General features: G+C 43.7%; 1 protein-coding gene across 1 annotated transcript in view; it reads right to left on the reverse strand.

Moving 5' to 3' along the window:
• Nucleotides 1-20,067, reverse strand: part of lmbr1l (limb development membrane protein 1-like) — a 72,737-nt gene that overhangs the window by 22,491 nt on the left and 30,179 nt on the right. The window contains exon 2 of the mRNA XM_084333191.1: nucleotides 149-233. Coding sequence (XP_084189317.1) covers nucleotides 149-233 — 85 coding nt within the window. The remainder of the gene's footprint in view (nucleotides 1-148; nucleotides 234-20,067) is intronic.

A 20,067-nucleotide genomic window follows, 5' to 3' on the forward strand; every position in this document is an offset into this window, starting at 1 on the left:
GGAGAAAAATAGAAAATGGGAGAAAAAGTGGATAAAAAAAAAACAGCGATGACTGTGATGTGCTTGCAATGTAGGTGTGGCCTACGAAAATTCCAAAAAGCGAATGTCATCCGTGTGCTTTAAGGTGCACCTCAACATTCATACTCACCAGTGACAAACTCTGCATTCTTCTTGAAGTGGGTGAGTATGAGGTAAGACACAATGTAGAGGCATGTGAACAGGAAGACGCAGATCTGTAGAAAAGAAAAAACAACAACAACAGACTTTAGTTTGTTTCTTTTTGCAGTTGCAGCGCATTCCATGTTCCAGGACATGCATTGATTTGGGACAAGACTTGTTCTTAAAGCAAAGAAACTACAAACTCATAATAACCAAAGTCCTGTTCTGTCTGACACAGTTGATAATCAGCAACTACATAAGTACTTCCATATCTCTTGACTTTAAGTGTACTATATCTGAGAAAAGGAGGTAGATATATGGCCCTGATAGAGGGAGGGAGGGGAGTAGATTGTGCTGGGGTACATGATGTTCTACGCCACCCATAGCATCAGAAACGATACCCTCGGTTTCAGAATTATGATAGATGCGATCAAGGGCGTGCACAGACAGATTGGGGGGCAGGGGCTCAAGCTACAAAAAGGGCACTTAACCCACCAATACCCAGTGTTCATATTTGACTAAATGGGATGGGCACTTGGGGAAAAGGGGCAGGGGCTCAGTCAAGCTCCCCTTCAGCCCCATCTGTGCATGCAACTGGATGAGATATCCAACCTAGATCCTAGTAACCTAAGCCTGTCACACATAGGCCTTTCACACCGGCCTGGCTCCGTGCTGGAGCCGGTTCCCGAACGTAATCTCGCACCGGCCGGCGCATTCACACCGGGATTAATTGGTTCAGAACGTGACAAATCAGTGCTCAGCTGGCACCGAAAAATTGTTGTTTTTTCCTCGCAAACCGTGACATCATCAGTGGGCGTGTCATATTCTAGGCTGTGAAGACGAGTAAACGGGGGAAAGTAGAGTCAGCATTGCACTCAACCGATCCATTCAACAGGAAGCAATTTGCGACTGATCTCAAAACAAGATTAGATTCAAATGTATTGTTATGATACAGCACAAGTACAATACACCATTCAACCAGAGTGGATGAAGAAATGCTCCAGAAATGCGTGGAGAAAGGCTTAGCGAGCCTCAACGCACGAGCGCACACACAAAAGCACACACGCACACTGTATAGGGGTGGGAATCACCAGAGGCCTCACGATACTATCACGATACTTGAGTCACGATTAGGGATGGGTACCTTTCACATTTGAACCGATACCGGTACCTGTGAATCGATACCGGTACCCAACGGTACCTTTTTTCGGTACTTTAGTCTCAAGAAATTTTATTTACCTACATCAGTCGTAAAAAAAAAATCCAAACTTCAAATAACTACAATTTCGACAGTTTTCGGCTTGTCATTGCTCCGACTGCTTTGTTGTTGAATCAAGTCAAATCCTAGGTAAGCATATATTGTGCGTGTGAACGTTGACATGAAAAAAAAAAAAAAAAAAAAAAAAATTCGGTTTCTCACTTGATTCGATACTCGGTAGTACCGACGTGTTTCGGTTCGGTACCTCAAAAGTACCGAATTCGGTACCCATCCCTAGTCACGATACAATAGTATTGCGATACTAAATATATTGCGATATGCTGAGTATTGCGATATTTAATATTGCCATTTATTACCCTTTTTCAACTGCAAAGTAAAACTTTGTCAACATGTTTTATCTAATAAAATAAAGTTCAGTCTGTTCATCTCACTTCAATAATTTTTATTGCAGAACATGGTATTTTCTCAAGAAGACAGATGGATGGTTGGATGGTGTATTGTACTTGTGCTGTATAATGACAATACATTATACATGTATAATGTAGGCTACGCTGCCTATGGACACGACAGTGGCAGAATGTGCAAAACAGCTTCGGAGGTGTGGCATTGCACCATGCTGATCCACTCAACAGATAGCGATTTCAAAATGAGATTCGATTAAAATGTATTGTCATTATACAGCACAAGTACAATACACCATCCAACCAGAGTGGATAAATGAATTAACGTTAAAAAAGAAATAATAATTTGTAACCGAGAGGTTTGAACCTCGGACCATAGGATCCACAGGCAGCGCACTAATCATTTGAGCTAAACGGTCCGACGTTAACTGTGAGTGACTAATCCATCATTTACACTTGTCAAGTGCCAATTGCGCTTGTCGTCCAGTATTGGCATTAATAAATCAGATGTCATGCTAATATGTCATGTTCTACAGTAGGACTTACTACTATGATACCCATTAAAACAAGTAATTCGAATAATAGAAGCCTACTTTGCTGGAACGATTAATTTCAAACGTATACAGTGTCAGTGCGTGCATGCGCGTTGAGGCTCGCTAAGCCTTTCTCCACGCATTATGTTATCTCCGCCTGAGTAACGCCCCCCGTTGATGACGGAGACGGTGGAATGTTGGTTCTGCTTAAATAGGTGTAAACGCAGGCTGGTTTGCCAGAGAGCACCAAGGTTCAGAGGGTCCAGAACGGAGCTAGAGCTTGAACCATTTAAATTTACAGTTAGTCATTTAGCTGATGCTTTTATCCAAAGCGACTTACAAGTTCTGTACGACAGGTCAACCAGAGCCCTGGCGGTGTGAAAAGGCTAACACTAGTGGTGCGTTTAACACTTTGAGTGCCAGCAGGGGGCACACGATTTATCGCTTGAATGCCAGCCTTTTTGGACTGATTTTCCGATATTTCATGATTTTCACGGAGCTATTTCTATATTATGGCTATGTGTCTAATACGCCCGTCGCTTATCAATGACTTGCTTGCAGTCAACATGTACAAAACGGATTGTTTTTTTTCATTGGTACATTTCCGTTTTATACCGTTTTGAAAAACTGAAGTTTTGGAAAATGTCTAGGAAAAAAAAAAGATTCCGTGATAATAGCTCTTTACTGGAATACACACAACACGTTGTCATTTTCCGGCTGATTTATGAATAGTTTTCAAATAAACGCTTGATTAACGATAGTATATGTGTACTTATGCACGCTAGAGAAGCGGGCTGAAAAATCTATTATTTATGACCTGGTCAGCGCTAACGTCATACACGCACATACACACACAGACACGTTGAGATATGTGAAAAATACATCCGATTACCCCAAGACTGGTATTAGATTCCTTACCTCACATCAGATGTTCTGCAAAAAGATTATTCCAATGGACCTATCTCAAACCCTGCCCTCTTTTCTTGATCCTCCAATCACAACTGTCGCTTACCTCGGACAAACAGTTTGTCCGAGGTAAGCGACAGTTGTGATTGGAGGATCAAGAAAAGAGGGCAGGGTTTGAGATAGGTCTATTCCTGATCGCCATTCCAAATATCGATCGCGTTTATTGATCCAACGTTAGGTACTCGAAACACATATTCCATGCTGCTCTGAGGGTCCACAATGAATCCAATCGTCTCCGGTTACATGCCTGAGAAGTAAAATGTGGATTCCGGGGGTTTTTCCCCCATGAATTTCCATTGAGTCCAATCCAATGGGTGCATTACCATCCGGGAGACGATAGGGGGCGGTATTTTCCCTATTCGAGCTCATAGACAGTCCCAATGATAACGTGAGGCTAGATTCAATAACGATTAAATAAGATTTCTCATCCCTGGCACTCAACGCATGGCATGAAATCACGAGATTTCTCGTGGCTGGCACTCAATGTGTTAATGTTCCCTCACATTCACCCATACACTCACACATTCACACACCAATGGCGGAGGCAACCATGCAAGGTGCCAACCTGCTCAACGGGAGCAATTGCAGTGGTGGAAAAGTAAACCTTGAACCGCTGACCTCTAAGGTCGGGTGAGCAGCTGCAGAACAGAGCGGGTGAGCAGCTGCAGAACAGAGCTCCCGGTCCAAAATTCAAGAAAGGTAATACAAAGTTATAAAACACGATAAAAAGTAACAACTCGAAGATAAAAAAAAAGACGACAAGATCCAGTGCACAAAACTCGAGGAGAAGTGAGAGAAGAGTGACCCCCACCCCGACAAAGAAAATACGACAAAGGGAGAGGTACAACACGAGGAGATGATGCAACAAGTATAACGTGAGACCACAGCGAGGTCTGGCTGGAGACGGAGCTACAAGCTAACATGGAAGCTAACACGATGAATATGCAAGCTAGCATTCGGATCAGGCTAGAAGCAATACAGAATGCTAATGATGCTAACATGCAAATCAACACGCAGGCTGGACTCAATGCAATACAGAATATTCAGAGGAACATGGAGGCTAATTCAAAAGAAATAAAAACGTTAGACAACACAACAGCGAGGCTGGAGACGAGGCTACAAGCTAACATGGAAGCTAACACGATGAATATGCAAGCTAGCATCCGGATCAGGCCAGAAGCCATACAGAATGCTAACGATGCTAACGTGCAAACCAACATGCAGACTGGACTCGATGCAATACAGAATATTCAGAGGAGCATGGAGGCTAGTTCGGGAGAAGTGGAACGGACGACCCCCAAAAGAGGGACAAAGAGACGCTGGATACAACCGGACCAACCAGGACTCGGGCGCCGGGGTGGCCCGGACCGTCCGGGATGCGAGCATTGAGGCCACACACACCAACCGGGAGCCGAGCGCCGAGATCAACCAGACCAGCCAGGATTCAAATAACGAGATCTTACACACCAAACAGGACTCGAGCACTGAGGACACACACACCGACCAAGATTCAATACCACATATGCATATTATTTGATAGTGAATGGATGTTATGATTCGAGACACACTGCAGATCAGGTTTAGAAATTAACATTTTTTTTCAAGGGCTTTTTTTGCCCCCCTTAATTGCTTTTCGGGGGCTTTTTTTTGTATTTCGGGGGCACAATATTTTTATAATGAAAATTAACATAAAGATTATAAAACATTGTTGACACTTTTTTTTACAGTCTTCATCCCTATGTTTGATAACGTAATGTTAATGTCTCCATATATAGGGCTCTACGCTAACCTTTTTCCCAAGGAGCACATGTGCTCCTAAATAAAATGTTAATAAATAAAATCTAAATACAAATTTAGGAGCACACAGAAATTTAGGAGCACAGTGACAATTGTTCAAGTAACACACACACACGATGTGTGACATCATGGCTTGGTTTCATGTTTTGAGGTACGTACCTTCAATTATCTGTAAATAATACATACATACTCTATCTAAATAGATTAAATATTATTGTCCCTGAGGGCAAGTTGTGTTGTTTTCTTGATACATCTACAAATAGCAGACGAATAACGGGTTGCCTCTGGATCAATGAATGTCTAATATTGAATAATATTATTAGATATTTTATTTTTAACATCCCTAATTCCAACAGTCAAGAGGCTTGTTTCAAATTGATGAAAAACCCCACACACGCAACGTTTCTGAGTATAGGCTCTGGCCAGATCGATCAATGAAATACGTTGCGCGCTCAGCGCTGTGGAATGAAGGAAATGCGCATCGGGATCGGATTTGGATGTTATTCTTTGTAGTTGTGTTACAAATGGAACGGTCTTTCCCCGCCGAACACAAGTTACTTAACGTTACACGGGTCGCGCTATGCAGATGCTTAGCTTGCTAACGTTAAGATAGCAGTGTAATGCTTGATGAGAGCAGAGCGCTCTCTCTGTGTTCGCACCTCTCAAGTGCCTGGAAGCATCTCCCTGTAACACGCAGCGGGCCCCGCCTCCCTCCTCCTTGGAACAAACATTCCACCCAAAAACTGAATTTCAGTCCAGTTTCAATCTGAACTATTAACAGCGGAGCTGTTTTGTAATCTTCACAATCACTCGTCTGTCTCGCACTGCAAGTAAATGATTTTTCCGGTGTGCACACACACATATTATTAGGGGCAAATACGCACTGTAGAGCATATATATAATTATATATATAATTAGTAAACTGTCGGGGGCTTTTTTTGCCCCGCTTAACTAATTATCAAGGGCATTTGGTCAATTTTCGAGGGCATTTTGCCCCAAGCCCCCGTTAATTTCGAACCCTGCTGCAGATAACACACAGACCACTGGGAATACAGACATGGTAAACACATTAGTTGGGGAAATTGGGTCTTGATTCGGGACATATAATATAAATAACATGTACTAGACTAAACTGTAGACACTAACACACATGACACACAGCTAAGAGGACGGGGAACATGGGGAAACACATTCGGAGACCTGACCGGGAGCTCTGGAACTGTACTATCATATGAAAGAAAAAAATTCAAATAAAATGTTGGACAATAATAGGGTCATTAGAGAATCCCCATTGGGGATATCTCCGTCGTTATAGGAGGGCCCTCTCCAGGAGCCTTATCCCTCCAGCCCGCCAACGGGGGTAAAAACCTGGGAAGTGCCAATTGTCTTTAGTCTTTTTTTTTTAATTTTTTTTAGTTATGTTAGAATAGCAGTTGCTTTAAATGTGCACATGGACAATAGACTTATCTCAAACCCTGCCCCTTTTCTTGATCCTCCAATCACAGCTGTCGCTTACCTCGGACAAACTTTGTTTGTACAAGGAAGTCCGAGGTAAGCGACAGCTGTGATTGGAGGATCAAGAAAAGAGGGCAGGGTTTGAGATAGGTCCATTGTGAAGGACAAGAATTCAAAATGTTGGACATGAAGAGAGGCTTGGAGAATCTCCTTTGGGGGGGGTATCTCCGTCACTAGGGGGGGGGGGGGGGCTTCTCCAATAGGAGAGCCGATTCCCCACCAAACCGCCAACGGGGGAAAGAGTGCTAATCATATGACTTATTTTATCTTCATTTCATTTTTTGGGGGAGGGGGGGGCATAGTATCGGCGGATCGAACCGGGAGAGGGGGGCCTTGCGTGTTCAGTGGTGGGGTCTTGTGTGTTGTGGAGTCGATGTGCGGGGGGGGGGGGTTATCTGTGACATGGGAGGTAACAGGCTGGGCTCGGTGGGGGGGAGCCCCCTGCACTCTCCTCTACTGGGCCTGGACCAACAAATTCAAGGGACCCGTGTTGCAGGTGCCCGGCTCCGTGTATAGAGGTCCTGGGATATGGGAGAGTCCTACTAGTGGGCCTGGGATATGGGGGTGCTCTGATTCTTGGGGAGGCCTATTGGGGAGGGTCAGAGCGGATGAACTTTGCCCAGGGGGGCCTTGTGTGTTGTGGGATCGGTGTGCGTGGGGTGGGGTTCTTGGGGACATGGGAGGTAACGGGCTGGGCTCGGTGGGGGGGGGAGTCCCCTATCCTCTCTTCTATTGAGCCTGGCCCAAACAATTCAAGGAACCCGTGTCGCTGGGGGCTCGGCTCCGCGCGTAGCGGACCTGGGATATAGGAGAGTCCCAGCGGGCTTAGCTCAGGGGGGGGGGGGGGGGGACCATCGTTCTGGCCCGGAGAGTGGGGTCTTGTGTGTTGTGGGGTCGATGTGCGGGGGTGGGGTTCTTTGGGACATGGGAGGTAACGGACTTGGCTTGGTGGGGAGGAGCCCCCTGCACTCGCCTCTACTGGGCCAGGCCCAATCAATTCAAGGGACCCGTGTCGCTGGGGCCCGGCTCCGTGTATAGAGGTCCTGGGATATAGGGGAGCCCTATCTCTCGGGGTGGATGGCGGGAGGGGGGGGATATTTCTTTATTATTTCTGTTATTTGAATGTATTGTCTGATGTATGTTTGTAAACTAAAACTAAAACTGCAAATAAAAATTTAAGTTTAAAAAAAAATAAGATAGATACCAGTTTCCTCTCTGTGCATTCAGTAGAAAGCTATCTGGCTGCACGTTAGCCTAGCACAATGAATGGAAGCGGACAGTGCCGGTTAGCCTAGGCATTGTCCAACTAACACCTCTCCCGAAGGCTAACCGGCACTGTCCGCTTCCATTCATTGTGCCAAGCTAGGCTAACATGCAGCCAGATAGCGAGAGGAAACTGGTATATCTTCTCGTCTCTCTCTGGAGAAGATGGTAAGCTAATTTCCCAAAATGTTGGCGTGTTCCTTTAAGGAGGTTAGTGGTTGCCTCAATTTAGCACAATTACAGAACCTTCTAGGCCAAATTTTGAAAGACTGTGCCAAGTCTCTTATTATCACTTATTCGTTCTCCACAAGGACCGAACGGCAGAAGAATCACTAAAGACGAAAGGAGGCGACATTGCTTTCATGGTAAACAAGGAGTGGTGCGACATAGGCAACGCAAAGGAATTGTCTAACCACTGCTCCCCAGACCTGGAGTATATCACCATCAAATGCCGACCCTTCTTTCTCCCGAGGGAGCTAACGTCCATCATCATGATCGGAGTATATATCCCACCACAAGCGAACACTGGGGCCGCACTTTCAAAGCTACACAACGAGGTAAATAAACTACAGATAGCCAACGTTGACGCTGCCATTTTGGTTCTGGGCGATTTCAACAGCGCGCGTCTTAAAAAGGTGTTGCCGAATTTCTATCAGCATGTGACCTGTCCCACCAGAGGCGAGAACATATTAGACCATGTATACTCGCAATTTAAGAATGGGTACAAGTCACAGGCTCTTAGTCCATTCGGTAAATCCGATCACGCCGCCATCTTTCTTTTGCCAAAGTATAAACAGAGTCTCAAGCGAACGCTGGTAGTATCGCGAGAGGTTAAGCGTTGGACTGTGACGTCAGAGGAGCCACTCCAGGCTGCACTTGAATGCACAGACTGGAGTGTATTCCGTGATAACACAGCCAATATTAACGAATACACTGAAACAGTGCTTGACTTTGTCTGTACTCTGGTAGAAGAAACAATCCCCTCTACCACAATTAGAATCTACCCAAATCAAAAGCCCTGGATAGATAAATCCGTCCGTGAGGCTCTGAAAGTGCGCACCTCAGCCTACAACACCGGGTTTGTGACAGGCAACATGGAAGAACACAAGACGGCAAGATACAACGTCAGGAGAGCAGTAATAGAGGCAAAACGGCGTTACAGGGATAAAGTTGAACTTCAGTTTGAACAGGCTGACTCTAGAGGTATGTGGCAGGGCCTCAGAACAATGACAGATTACAAAGGCACCTCCCTCAAACTGAACAGTGACATCTCCTTAGCAAATGATCTCAATACCTTCTATGCGAGGTTTGAGGCTGTGAATAACAACACCAGCCTACAAGCCACGGCAATGGGGGGGGGGGGTCTGCTGATGGAGACTCAGTGTTCAGGGTAACAGAGCATGAGGTGAGGCGGACCTTTAAAAAAGTGAATATCAGGAAGGCAGCAGGACCGGACGGCATCCCCGGCCGCGTCCTAAAAGTCTGTGCCGACCAACTGGCCCCGGTATTCACTGACATCTTTAACCTGTCCTTAGAACAGGCTGGCATCCCCACCCGTCTGAAGAAGTCCACAATCATCCCTGTACCCAAAAAATCTACGCCCGCTTGCCTCAACGATCAACCTCCCCATCAACCTGGACCCCCTGCAATTTGCATACCGCCCTAACAGGTCCACGGAGGACGCCATAGCCCATGTGCTGCACACAGCAGCATCAGGTCTGGACAAGAGGCAGGGGAACTATGTGAGAATGCTGTTCATCGACTACAGCTCAGCATTCAATACCATAGTCCCCTCCAAACTCATAGCCAAGCTCAGGGACCTGGGCTTGAACTATGACCTCTGCCAGTGGGTCTTGGACTTCCTGACGGGTGGTAAGAGCAGGCAACTGCACCTCCTCATCCATCACGCTCAACATAGGGGCCCCCCAGGGCTGTGTTCCGAGTAGGCTTGGGCGGTATGACGGTATTAAGGTATACCAGGGTATCAGGGGAGGAAACTAACTTTTTGGCTTACCAGCCAACTGGCGAGTATCTGATTTTTTTTTACCAGACAAACTGATTTTTTACCAGCCAAAAAAAAACGCTAATTGTGATAATTACTTCTTTGTATGTCTTCGTCTAAATTGATTTTCAATCATAGTAAAAATCACACCGTGTCTCTACTCTTTAAAATATTCATTAGCATAAAACATTAATAACAGTCTCTACTCTTCACAATATTAGCATACAACATGTATTAATCACACTGTCTCTACTCTTCAAAATATTAGGATATCACATATTAACATGAAAGAGGGAACTATTCTGGACTGGGTTGGGCTGAACTAGGCAGTGAAAGATGCTGGGCTGGGCTGGACTAGGTTGGACTGAGTTGGGCAGTGAAAGAACCAAGCATTTCACTGTAATGTAATTAGAGCTGCCGCGGTATTGATGTTTTCCTTACCGCACACATTTGCAAAATATTTCCTACCGCCGCGGTATTACCGCACACACACAAAAAAAAAAAAGTTTGAATGAATTTTTTTTGTAGTCTACTCTTTATATAGCATATAGCCTGCCTCTAGTCTAAATGTCTATCTTTAGAGGATGACTTTGCAGCATGAATATTGTTTGGGATTCGGCATGGACGCATTCGTTATTAAAAGTGAAACACGGATTCGAAGTCTCCCCTCGGTGTCGCGCCCGCCGGTTACCCCCCCGACCCTTTCTTCTTATTATTATAACGTTACTACTTATGATTACAAAGGTATTCGATTTGTGGCATTAACGTTAGTATAGTTACACGTTCGTATTTACCGGACCACATAGCAAGGCAAGCGTTACTCAATTAATATCTAAGTTCCTTTCTTTGCTCAGAGCGTGCCGAGTTGTACCCATTCTGCGGTCTGTTAATAAAGTTTTCAATCAGACAAGTGTATAGAACGAAGGGCTTTTATTATAACATTTCGTTGCAGTAAAATCATTATGCCTCGTTCCCTGAGGAGCGACGGCGTCGGTAATCCACTCCGGTCTCCGGTGGGAGCTAACGTACTATTAGCCGTGTTGTGATGGCTGAGATTCAGGAAGTAAACGCACTGCAAGATGCTCCAAGCATGTGACGCGTATCTCTTCTGACCAATCAGTGGTCTGCAGTGTTTCATGTGACTTTTCTGGTACCCAATAGGGTCGCTTGGAATCTCGACAGAGAAGTAGGGTATATCTGCAGAGCCGCAAGCCCAACGAGAGCGTAATAATAATAATAATAATATAATAAAAAACAGCGGTGATGCCGGTATTCAGCCCAACGCTGCGGTGGGCATGATGTAACAGCGATACCGCGGTAATACCGATACCGCGGCAGCTCTAAATGTATAGCTAAATAAAACAACTTGACTTGTTACATTTGCACTCTGGTTGTATGCCAAATGTATTCTGGTTGTACTGTACTTGTGCTGTAAGATGACAATACATTGGAACCGAATCGACAACGCTAGGGGTTCAGCAGGTGTATTCTGAATGCCAAGTATGACAACATCACCGTTGTGAAGGGCATATGGGCGAGTGGTGATATGGGGGGAAACCCGGTAATAATAAAATGTCACTCGGCTGCATTTAAGCAAAGCCGCTCAGTATAGTCCACTATGTTGAACGCGCGTTATGGTAGCTTGTTACATGCTAGGTAGGAGACGCGTCGCATGCTGTTGTTCGCCCCCATGTCAGACCGCACTGATATCCGAAAGCGACGACTCTACATGCAATTATTTTCATCCACTGATGTGTTTTGTCTAAGTTTGTCTACGTTGTCAAGCCGGTGGCAGGAGTCTGTAGGTCCGTGCGCAGTGATCTGTCCACTTCCCCTAGATGGGCGGCATCTTCTAGAAAATGAGTGTTCATTGGAGGAGCTTAGAGCGCATCTGTACAACGATGATGTTCATTGGTTATGGTTGGATTATTATGAGGCGCAAATGGGAGGAATCAAGGGGGGAGTCAGAGTTCGGCTTGTGCCAGTGAGCGAATCAGCAGATTGCAGAATGATTTTTTTGTTTTGTTTTGTAATTACTAGTACTCGCCAGACTGGCGAGTGCTCTTCATGAATTACTCGCCAAACGTAAAAAATACTCGCATTTGGCGAGTAAAGTGGCCTAATTTCCTCCCCTGCAGGGTATTTAGAAATACCTACGGTATTGATTTTCAATACCGTCCGTCACCGTCAAAATCACAGATGCGCTTCAGTTTCTATAACAGTGAAACGGAGTTTTGAGTGTAGTGCACACACTGAGTGTAGTGCACACACGCGCCAGGAGAGGGCGAGACCGCTCTAGTGGAGTGAGTGGGTCACAACGGTGTTCACGTTTTACGGTAATGTTGCGACAGTGCTGTGAAAATACCGTAAAGCGTTGTGACGAGAGCAGTGTTGTTGTGGAGCAATCCGTCTCTTATTATATGTGAACTAAAGAGTACAAGGTTTACACAACAGCCCCCACCCGCCTTTTTATTGTATTTGTACCGTCCTGTACTATCCGCTGTCAACTGTTTATCTCTCTGTGAGCTACTGAGCTTGAATAACTAGCGTTAGCTCACGTTAAGTAGCGTTAGCTCTGCGGCTAATCTTAGATTACCCTGAACTAAATCAATGACTAGGTTATAAAGCATTCGAGTAGTTTTCACTGCACATAGAAGTAGCCAAACAACGGGAGCATTTCGGGAGCATATGACCAAAACCCAGGCAATTTCTAGCCCTTAAGGAATCAAATAGTCTGCCATGGCTATAGGCTAGATGCTAACGCTAAAACGGTGCGGGCTTCTACCGGTGCGGGACTACCATTCTGAGAGCTGACGATGATTTGTTTACTTGGTAACACGTAACCCCCCCCCCACCGATGAAAATGAAAGTCATACCGTCAAATACCGTGCACCGGGGTATTATAACATAAAGGTTTGCCGGTTTGAAAATAAGGATACCGCCCAAGCCTAGTTCTGAGCCCCCTCCTCTACTCCCTGTACACACATGACTGCGTGGCACAGCGGAACAACAACACAATCATCAAATTTGCTGATGACACAGTAGTGGTGGGCCTGATCTCTGCCAACGACGAGAGGGCCTACCTGGAAGAGGTAGAGAATCTGTCACAGTGGTGTCAGGGCTCTACAGTGCGACCAAATTGCTCGCATATGCCCCTAAAAATATTTGTGTGCGAACCGTAAAAAACAATTACGCGCACGCTGTGCGAATACAGATTATAGCCTCTCTTGTCTTTTTTTCCCTCCGCTACGAGATCGTTAAAAAACTACAAGTCCCACATTGCACTCAAGCCAACGGTCCAATCACAGTATAGTGACGTGACTGGTTTCATGAGAAAGAAAGCAAATGACCAATCGGAAGCTCTCATTTGGCTTGTTTACTTCCTGAAACGCCACCATTGCGATATGCGAGAGTTTCCCCGAGACATGTAACTTCTAGTCTTACCAATAGCAATATATTTTTAGAACACCTAGATTTAGCGATAGCAATAGTAATATACCGTTAATGCAACAAAACGAATGCCTTGCTTTGTTAATCATAACGTTGATGCAGTAGCGTATGCCGTTGTGTTGACTGTAACGGACATAATAACAACATTTTCAAATCGATGCAGTTGAATTTTCCCCTTAGGATCGATGCATTGTTACACCCCTAAACCAAAGTAACTGGCCCACTATGTATGTGTGTACAGCTAACTTGGCTAGCGTTATGAACAGCAGAGGTGGGCAATAGGGTCCAGCTTTTATCTCTCGAGATAAAGCTGGGAACGAGGTTAGGGTCCAGCTGCAGCGCCGGACGGCTGGAGTGCAAGCGGTGTGACGTAATTGGCAGACTCGACTGTCAATCAATGGTCTACCTCAGGGGTTCCCAAACTTTTCAGGCCAGGGCCCAAAAAATAAGGTGTCAGAGAGCCGCGGCCCAATGCACATCGTCAGGCTTTTTTTTTTTTTTTTTTTGCCAGGTGACCGATTTTTTAAGCCAAATATCACTTCAATCCTATTAAGTTAGTTCAAGTTAGTTATTCATTTATATGTGCTATTTATGAGAGGGCTAACTTGTTGCAAAATAATGATAATAATAATAATAGCCTCATTAAAATACTATTGTTGCTTCGGTTGTTTTCAGCGTTTTATGTGCATAATCTGTTATTTAGTTTGAAATGTTCGTTGAAATATGTAGATTTTTCGTTTTTGTTTATTTATTAAGTTAATATAAAACCATATAGTCACATTTTAGAATACAATAGAATAGAATTTTAGAATACAACTAGAAACACTGTCCTGGCCTGCTTCTACGTTCAGTGGCCTGACAATTATTTTTTTTTGTAATCATCTCGCGACCCTCCTGTGGCTGCTCGCGGCCCACCTTTGGGTCGCGACCCCGACTTTGGGAACCACTGTTCTAGACGTCAGTGTGTGAAATCAGGCCCTGCTCAATCTGAATTCTTATCCATAACTAAAGGTGTGCTGCAAGGTTCAGTGCTGGGACCTGTCCTTTTTACTATTTATATTAATGATATTGTTTCTTCTTGACTCCCCCATGCTCATGCCCATTTGGTATGGGCTCATGCGCCAATCTGTGTGCGGACAATACTATTGTGTACTGTATTGCTGACACTGTTCATTTGGCCACTGAGAACTTGCAGCTTTCTTTTAATGTTCTTCAGGAAGCTTTTATCAAACCTCAATGCTAATAAAACTAAATGTATGACGTTCTCCAGAGCCAGAAATGTTATGATGAAGTACATACTGTATATCTACCATAAGCGGTTCTAACATTGAGTCAGAGTATAAATATTTTGGCTTGTGGCTTGATGAGAAATATTTGTTCCAATGTGGATATTCTTGCTTGCTTCATGTACAAATATAGATCCAGATTTCCCGTGATTAGTAGAAAGAGGATCGTTGGAAGCCGTTTCTAATTAGTGTATATATTTTACCACATCTTGCCCAGTTGTACAGCCCTGGCCTATTCAATTTTTTACTTATAATTGTACCATATTCTATTGTGCTATATTTAATTTATATCCCATATAATTTTATTCAACCTCTTTTTTACAGTTGTACAGCCCTGGCCTATATTTTATTTCATAATTCTATTGATTCTATTGTGCTCAACTTAGTTAATATTTCAGTTTATTTTACTCCACCTCTTTATTGTATTCATCTGTTAATGTCTGTCCGCTAATGTCACACTGAAAACTACCAAAGCCAATTCCTTGTATGTGATTGATAAGGAAGGATACGCTGAAGTTGTGGCTAGCTGTTAGAGTAGACTTGCATTGGGCAAGTAAGGGGGCTTTCCCACTAGCCATCCGGGGTCGAATCAGAGCACGATCGCCCCAAAATAAGTGTGATGAGAACGCTCCCCGAGCCTTCACTTGAGCCTTCACCTTCACTTGAAAAGGTGGTTTTGGGTGCGAATCAGCGTCCCCGACAACGGAACAGAGCGTGGTGCGCAAACAAACTGTACCAAAACATGGAAGAGGCTTGCTGTAACAAGTGGTTATGTTGGTGCTAACCTGCTTGCCCAGAATAGAGTTGTACTTGTATTCATACTTCAATTATAAAATATTATTTAGGTCCGTTTGGGATTGTAGTGTAAATCCTGCTCCAACGAGGGAAGCTGTGTTGCAATTCAGCCGAGCGCTTATGTCTCTCTCTATCTCTGTCAAGAGAGCACTCGCATATCGCTATCAACCTGCTGCAAAATATCATTGCGAGCGCCCGTATTCCGATCCGCGCAATAATATTCACAGGGGTATATCTCGTCATGCGAAACAAGTTACCAATGCATTGTCCCGTGGGATTATGCCCCCTGCAGCGAAATTAATTAGTCCCACAGAACGATGCGTCAGCACACACACACGGGTCACACGTACACACGAAAACACAGAGATATGCACACACAAATTGGCCAGGCTGCTGACATTAGAGGAAGAATGTAGAAAAGAGCGGACAGACAGACATTATCAGACAGATAATCCAATAAAGAGGTGGAGTAAAATAAAATGAAATATGAACTGTGTGTGTCTGTGAGAGAGAGAGAGAGAGAGAGAGAGAGACAGACATCAGGGCGCGCTTATTGTTGCGTCATCTATTATTAACTCGCTAAACTCTCATTTTATCCCGAAATGCTTTATCCGAGAGCAAGAAGGGTTTAAACGCCAGCTATAGCAAACCAACTAGGTGCATACGCCACCTGCTGTATTGGAGTGTTGCTCTCCTCTTGTGCTTGGGAACGAAACGAGATTGTAGTGTGAAAGCAGGCCACAGGGGGGGGGGGGGGGGTATCGCTCTCGAGGACGGAGCGGACCAACGGTTCCTAATGAGAAAACCCCTGAGAGTTGTATAATAAGCAAATAGAATGACCGACATACCAAGAGGCTGACTTTTGTTGGAATCAACATGGTCAAATTAGCATAATAATTCCCAGGTTATAAACATTTGCGCTGTTGAGCTCCTAAGGTACTTGTAAAATTATTCACTAGCTTTATATTGGCTTACATCATATTTCTGAGTTAACACTTTGAGTGCCAGCAGGGGGCGCACGATTTAGCGCTTGAGTGCCAACGCTCTATTCAATGAGAGGGCGAGCACATTTGCGAACGCATAAACTATATCTTAAATTATGGCTATGTGTCTAATACACCCGTCGCTTATCAATGACTTGCAGTCAACATTGTCGAAACGGATTTTTTTTTAATTATTATTATTATTTTATTTTTTTAACGGTACATTTCCGTTTGATACCATTTTGAAAAACGTTCGTTTTTGGAAATTCAAATTTCCAGAAAAAAAAGGTGATTCTGCAGGAATCGCCCTTTACTGGAATACACAAAAAACGTTGTCTTTTCGGCCTATTTATGAATCGTTTTCAAATAAACGCTAGATAGTATATGTGTACTTATGCACGCTAGAGAAGCGGGCTGAAAAATCTATTCTCTTATTTCCTGATCAGCACACACACAATAATTCAGGCTGGGAAATATAGTGTGAAATATAGCCCCAGTCAGGCCACTTTCTAAGTGGGGGTCCCCCACCAGGAATTATTTTGTTACAAAGACTTAATTTCCTGCATTCTGGTGCAGGAATTTTTAAATGTTTACCCTTTAAATGCCAGTGTTTGTGATGGGCATCACAAATTATTGTAAAAAAATTAAATAAAAAAACACATTCAATACATTTCCGAATTGTAACCCTTTAAATGCCAGTTTGTGTGATGGCATCACAAATTATTGTTAAAAAAACACAAAAAGTAAAATATTTTCTAGGCATGGGTCAATGATTAGCAACAACACAGATTGATGGATTTTTTGTAATGTCAGATTTAACAACAACTCTTTTCAGAAAAGTGGGAGTATTTCATTTTTTATCTGACATTACAAAAAAAAATCTAAAAAATAAAAATAGTTATGATCAGGGCTGAAGTTGAATAAAAGATGTATGACTGTTTAGACTGCATTAATCTCCGTCACAGTGATCTCCTGGTTGTTCCCCACTTAGGTTATCTAACAATCGCGCCCCCGCAACTAGAAACACTGGCCTGCTTCTAAGTTCAGTGGCCTGACATGCAAAAAAAATTATATATTTTTTTCTTTTTCTTTCAAGTACCACCAGCAGTACCACCAAGTACCACTAGTGGTACGCGTACCACAGGTTGAGAACCACTGACCTAGGCTATATTTTACAGGGAAATCCAAAATGACATCGCCCCACAAATGGTGATCTCTCAACACTGACAGAGAATAGGATAAGTTAGCCATATAGCTGGGTGACATGGCATAACATATGGCAGTAAAAAATTGCCTTTTCCTGTGTTTTGCATTGTTTCTACACAACGAGGGGTTGTTTGATTCAACACTGACAATATGTACATAGTAGTGTTGTCAAAAATATCGAAGTATCGATACATATCGATACTGAATATTTAAAAAGGCTTCGATACTCATTTCCCGAAGTACCGATACTTTCTGCAGTATCGGTACCACTGCTGGCGAGTGTTCTACCGCAAGTTGTTGACGCGCTGTTCAGAGCGCTCAGCGTGCTTGCCCCCCCGGCTCCTCCGAGTCCAGCCCTCCCCCTCACAGAGTCACAGAGAGCCGTCTTCTTCAGTTAGTAAACAAACATTTTAGCTGAAGATGGTAAATGCAGAGCCTCCGCAACTTGTGCTTGTGGATAAAGAAAGCAGCAGAAGTGCTGTTTGGAGGTACTTCGGGTTTCAAGTAAACAACGAAGGACAAGCTACAAATGCCCCAATGCTATTTGCAAGCGGTGTTATAGCAGGGCCAGCGCCGATCTCCATAAAGAAATGAAAGAGGTTCGTGACAGCTGCTCTTTCAACGTCACTGTGACTGAAGCATTAAACCATTAACTCTAGTTTAATACATGATACGTTGTCTACTGATGGCGCATAATATCAACAGCTGCTTCGTTGTAACGTTACAGCTACCTAACGTTAGCTACTGCTAGCAGTTAGCCCCCTTAGCTTAGCTGGCCACCGTTATAAATACTGCATGGTGGAAACGGAGTAACGTTAACGTGTAAACGTTATGTCGAGGTCATACAATACTACAGTCGACATAAGGTTAACGTTACCCCGTTTCCACCAAGTGTTTAAATAGCAGCAATCTTGTTGAAAATGTAACATTAATAAAATGCTCCGAGCATAGCCTCTCTCTCTCTCTCTGTCTCTCTCCATCTACCGCTACCTCTCTCTCTCTCTCTATCTACCGCTACCTCTCTCTCTCTCTATCTACCGATACCTCTCTCTCTCGCTTGCTCTCGTTATCTTTAAATAAAAACTGTTACTAACTGTTCAGTTTGTGAGGTACATGCAACACAGATTACAGTGTTTACATCTGTCTGCTTGAGAAAATACCATGTTCTGCATTTGCAATAAAAATGATTGAAGTGAGATGAACAGTTATTTTTAAATGTGTGATCTAAAGATAAACAAAGGGTTTTAAAAGTGTTATATTTATCTTCTCTTATAGTACCAGACTCGAAGCTGAGGAGAATCAACCAGCAACAAAAGCTAAATTTGTTAAAAAAAAAAAAATAATAAAAAAAAAAAGATATATATATATATATATATATATTTTTTTTTGGTATCGAAATGGTATCGAAGTATCGATACTTTTCAAGGTATCGTATCGAAGTCGAAATTCCAGTATCGTGACAACACTAGTACATAGTGCAGTTTCCTATTGAAACAAGCCATTCAGAATGGCAGCCACAAGCAAAATGGCGTCTATACAAATAGTAGCTCTAGTTCTGCAGACCCCTCTCTGATTGGTTGAGCTCCATTTCTGCAGCCCCCTCTCTGATTGGTTGAGCTCCATTTCTGCAGCCCCCTCTCTGATTGGTTGAGCGAAGCCCCTCGCGCGTAAGGTTATCGAGGTGCTTTGAGGTGCTTATCGCGGAATCCGCCATGATTTTCATTCAGCGCTTCAGCTCACCTGGCAGAGCAGCGGTCCTGCGGTCCTGCGCTCCGTTGTTGACGAGTTCGAATCCCATCAAATCTTTTTTTTTAACGTGATTTTTTTTTAACGTGTATTCTTTCGCCGGTTAAGGTTAGGCATGGTTAAGGTTAAGGTTAGGCATTGTTTCGGAGTTGGTTAAGGTTAGAACGGTTAAGTTTAGGCACTGTTAAGGAGCTGGTTAAGGTTAGAGTTTGTCTTAGAGAATGGCAATATTCTTTCTATGGTTAAGGTTAGGCATGGTTAAGGTTAAGGTTAAGGTTAGGCATTGTTTCGGAGTTGGTTAAGGTTAGAACGGTTAAGTTTAGGCGCTGTTAAGGAGCTGGTTAAGGTTAGAGTTTGTCAGAATGGCAATAGACAGCCTATTTCCGCGCGACAGCTCCCAGCAGAGGGGCTGCAGAAATGGAGCTCAACCAATCAGAGAGGGGTATGCAGAACTAGAGCTACTATTTGTATAGACGCAGCAAAATGGTGAATACAAGATGGTGGCATGCTCGTTCTCTTTTCCAATGGTAAGTTTGATATGCTATTGGTGCACCTCGAGTCATATTTGATCTGCAATGTCTAGTGTTCTAATTTTTGTTCGACCGTACGTACAGCTAGATGTATTTCTACGATCAAGGCAGCTCGCTCGTAACAGACACAGAAACAGCCCATTGAGAAAACAACTGAAACAGAGGGGTAGAGGCTGCTAGAATGCATAAACTGAGTGTAGTTTTTTTGCACACAAA

The sequence above is a fragment of the Notolepis coatsorum genome (assembly GCF_963971535.1).
Source record: "Notolepis coatsorum genome assembly, chromosome: 17".
NCBI classification, from domain to species: domain Eukaryota; kingdom Metazoa; phylum Chordata; class Actinopteri; order Aulopiformes; family Paralepididae; genus Notolepis; species Notolepis coatsorum.